We start from the raw sequence: 3791 nt of genomic DNA, 5'->3' as shown, positions 1-3791 counted from the left end.
TTGGTCCTCTTTTGGAAGACCAAACAAAGAAGTTTCGCTTTCACAACGAAACACACGGCGGCCTAGAGTGAGCGGTCGCGTGCGGGGGCGGGCTTGAGAACGGCGCGGCCGGCAGGATTGCGGCAACCACATGTGACGACCCCGGGCTGGACTCCGCTTCGTCCACAGTGAAAGCCGATCCAGCGATCCACAGCGCGAAGTTGATGTATTTCCTCACGACCAGCACGGATCAGCTCTAGGCATGACGAAGCGGATATCTTCCTCTTTTGGAAGGCCAAACAAAGTAGTTTCGCTTTCACAACGAAACACACAGCGTCTTCACAACATGGCGGCAGCAACAATACTACAGCGAGAATAAAAGTTACGCCTTCTTTCTTTGCGTGAACATTTGGGCGGCGTTATGCAAATCTTCCCACATCGTGATGTAGATATGTGGGGGCGTGTTAGAACGAGTCGTTTTAGGTAGGCGTGGTTGACTCTTAACTTTTATAAAGAATATCTCTTTGGATTTGAGACTTTAGTCTTTGCAACTTTACAGATCTTCTTTATGCACCAAGAGCTTGTAAAAAAGGAAAAATTGAAATCGCATCATATGACCCCTTTAAATTGTGTTCCGAAGATGAACAAAGGTCTTACGGGTTTGGAACAACATGATAGTGAGTAATTAATGACAGAATTTTCATTTTTGGGTGAACTAACCCTTTAATGTCTGTCTTAAAAAGTCAAATTTTTATAAAAATGCTACAATCTCATAATTTAAGATGTAAATATGTAAAACCTGTCTGAATTAAATTTTATGCAAGGTTACATTTTTAATTAAATTTGCAGTTTGAAATTGACTTTCAGACGATTGAGATTGGTAAAATTTTTTAATGTTTTTAATGTTCTCATGCTCAACAAGGCTGCATTTATTTTAACAAAAATACAGTAAAAACAGTAATATTGTGAGTCTTCAGTGTCACATGATCCTTCAAAAATCATTCTAATATGCTGACTTTGTGCTCAAGAAATATTTCTTATCAATTTAAAAAATATTTTTGTGGAAACTGATACATTTTTGATGAATAGAAAGTTCAAAATAATAGCGTTTATTTGAAATAGAAATATTTTGTAACATTATGAATGTCTTTACTGTCACATTTGATCAGTTTAATGCATCCCTGCTCAATAAAAGTTATAATTTCTTTCAAAAACATAAAAAATGTACCGACCCCAAACTTTTGACCGGTAGTCTTTTTGTTTTAGTACATTATACAATTTTTGAGCTTTCCACTATGCTTCTTTTTCAGTCTTTGCTATATTTATGTTTCATTGTCTGATGATAATAATGCTTTAACTCTTTGTCAGGTGTTAAAATTGGTCTCAGACTTGCGGGACCACCCAGTGGCAGTACTGATGGCTGAGGGTCATCCTGTAGTGATCAGCTCAGATGATCCAGCTCTGTTTGGGGCCACTGCCCTTTCACACGATTTCTACGAAGCCTTCATGGGTTTTGGAGGAATGAGCTTTAATTTAGGCACATTGAAAGAGCTGGTCATAAACTCCCTCAGGTAACAGATAACTACAACTGTCATATTTTAGGATTAATACAGACATTACTTATACGCTTTTTGGTCATTAGTATAATCTACAACCAGGCTTTGCTGTTTATTTGTAACTTATTTGTCCTTTTGCTCTTCATTTCTAGGTACAGCTCGTTGCCAAGTCAAACAAAAAAAAAGGCTATTGAGGTAATGCTGGTAAAATGGGACAAGTTTGTCTTGGAAAGTTTACTGTAGACGACTTTAACAGGTAGTCTGTAAATCAGGACATTTTAAACATGCTCTAAGGGCATTTTTTACAGGATGTTTTCCCCATTTGTTTGTCATATTGGTGAACATACTGGGGTGTGAATGCTGCAATTTACACTGTTACTTGGTGTGAGGAAATGAATGTATCATCTTGAACTAGCCTGTGCTGCCAGCTGGTGCAGAATCTGTGTACTAATCGTCTGTACTTCCATTGACTCTAGTGCTTGCACCTTCAGGCTGATGACAGCAGTTTTGTATGCAATTTTGTAAATACTAATCAAGATTTTAGATTTTTAGACAGCAAAGTGACACAACATATAGGTGTTAACAGGGTAGACCACTTCAGGACACCTGTTAAACAATAAAAACTGTGATGTACAATGTCAATTAATTGTTTTATTTGAAAAAGTAGTAATTAAAGGTATTTTATACCTTTAAAAAATAAATAATTCTGAAAATGTACTCACCTTCAGGCCATCCAAGATGTAGATGAGTTTGTTTCTTCATCTTGCTCACCAATAGATCCTCTGCAGTGAATGGGTGCCGTCAGAATGAGAGTCGAGACAGCTGATAAATACATCACAATAATCAACAAGTAATCCGCACCACTCCAGTGAGGCAAAAAGTTGCATGTTTGTAATAAATCCATCAATACAATTTTTTAACTGCAATTTGTTGCTCCCAGCTAAAATCCTTCATCCATAATATTGCTTTCTCCAGTGAAAATGTCTGGTCTGAATCAGGAGAGAAATACGCACAGATCAAGCACTGTTTACAAGCGAAAAAAAGCCCTAAACCGTTCTAAACAAATATGTCAGTGGATTTTGATGTAAGAGGACAAAAGGGGATAGACTTTTCACTGGAGAAAGCGTTATGGATTATGGATTTTGGCCAGAAGTGAAGGTTTGAAGTTAAATTCCTTAATGATGGGTTTGTTTCTTACAAACACACAGCTTTTTGCGTCAAGAAGTTAATTGATGGACTGGAGTCATATGGATTATTGTGATGTTTTTATCAGCTGTTTGGACTCTCATTCTGATGGCACCCATTCACTGCAGAGGATCCATTGGTGAGGAGGTGATTTAATGCTCAACCAAGCCTGTTCCAATGAAGAAACAAACTCATCCAAATTTTCAGCAAATTTTCATTTTTGGGTGACCTATTACTTTTGAGTTTTTAAAAGTACATTTTGACTTTAACAACCTTGGCAGGCTGACTTTAGTTACCTGATTTCAGTTGTTTATGAATATGCAACTCATTTTGATTACAACATGAATGTTTTTCATCTTTTTTTTTTAAATACAAGAATTGGGGAAAAAAGTTAATTGTAAAAATGTTATTTATTAATGTAGTCATTGTATGAATAAATAATATTTTTTATATTTTTAATAACAGATCCAGACCAAAAAAAAAAAAGATGTTCCTCACAGAACTCACCATAGACTTTCAGTTCATTCGCTTGGCGTTGGTCTTGCTCTCTTCGTTCTTTAAAGGGGTCATATGATGCGATTTAAATTTTTCCTTTCTCTTTGAAGTGTTACAAGTTCTTGGTGCATAAAGAAGATCTGTAAAGTTGCAAAGACTAAAGTCTCAAATCCAAAGAGATATTCTTTATAAAAGTTCAGAGTCAGCCACGCCTACCTAAAACGGCTCGTTTCCTGACACGCCCCCACATGTCTACATCACGATGTGGGAAGATTTGCATAATGCCGGCCAAATGTTCACGCAAAGAAAGAAGGCGTAACTTTTATTCTCGCTGTAGTATTGTTGCTGCCGCCATGTTGTGAAGACGCTGTGTGTTTCGTTGTGAAAGCTAAACTACTTTGTTTGGCCTTCCAAAAGAGGACGATATCCATATGGACGATATTTCACCGTGGATGAAGCGGAGTCCAGCCCGGGGTCGTCACATGTGGTTGTTGCAAGCCCGCCCGCCGCTCACTTAAGGCCGCCGTGTTTCGTTGTGAAAGCGAAACTACTTTGTTTGGCCTTCCAAAAGAGGAC

The 3791-nt window shown here is 37.7% G+C and overlaps 1 protein-coding gene across 5 annotated transcripts in view; it reads left to right on the top strand.

Moving 5' to 3' along the window:
* The window catches only part of LOC107700932 (adenosine deaminase CECR1-A-like), a 9638-nt gene extending 7408 nt beyond the window's left edge, over window positions 1-2230 (top strand). For all 5 annotated transcript variants that reach the window (XM_016502814.1, XM_016502823.1, XM_016502828.1 and 2 more), the window contains exons 9-10: window positions 1348-1550; window positions 1688-2230. In XM_016502814.1, the coding sequence (XP_016358300.1) occupies window positions 1348-1550; window positions 1688-1778 (294 nt within the window). In that variant the 3' untranslated portion in view covers window positions 1779-2230. The remainder of the gene's footprint in view (window positions 1-1347; window positions 1551-1687) is intronic.
* The last annotated feature ends 1561 nt before the right edge of the window (window positions 2231-3791 follow it).

The sequence above is a fragment of the Sinocyclocheilus anshuiensis genome, unplaced genomic scaffold, assembly GCF_001515605.1.
Source record: "Sinocyclocheilus anshuiensis isolate Anshui unplaced genomic scaffold, SAMN03320099.WGS_v1.1 scaffold1423, whole genome shotgun sequence".
Lineage (NCBI taxonomy): Eukaryota > Metazoa > Chordata > Actinopteri > Cypriniformes > Cyprinidae > Sinocyclocheilus > Sinocyclocheilus anshuiensis.
Note: the sequence above shows the minus strand (reverse complement) of the source record. Positions and strands in the feature narration are given on the sequence as shown.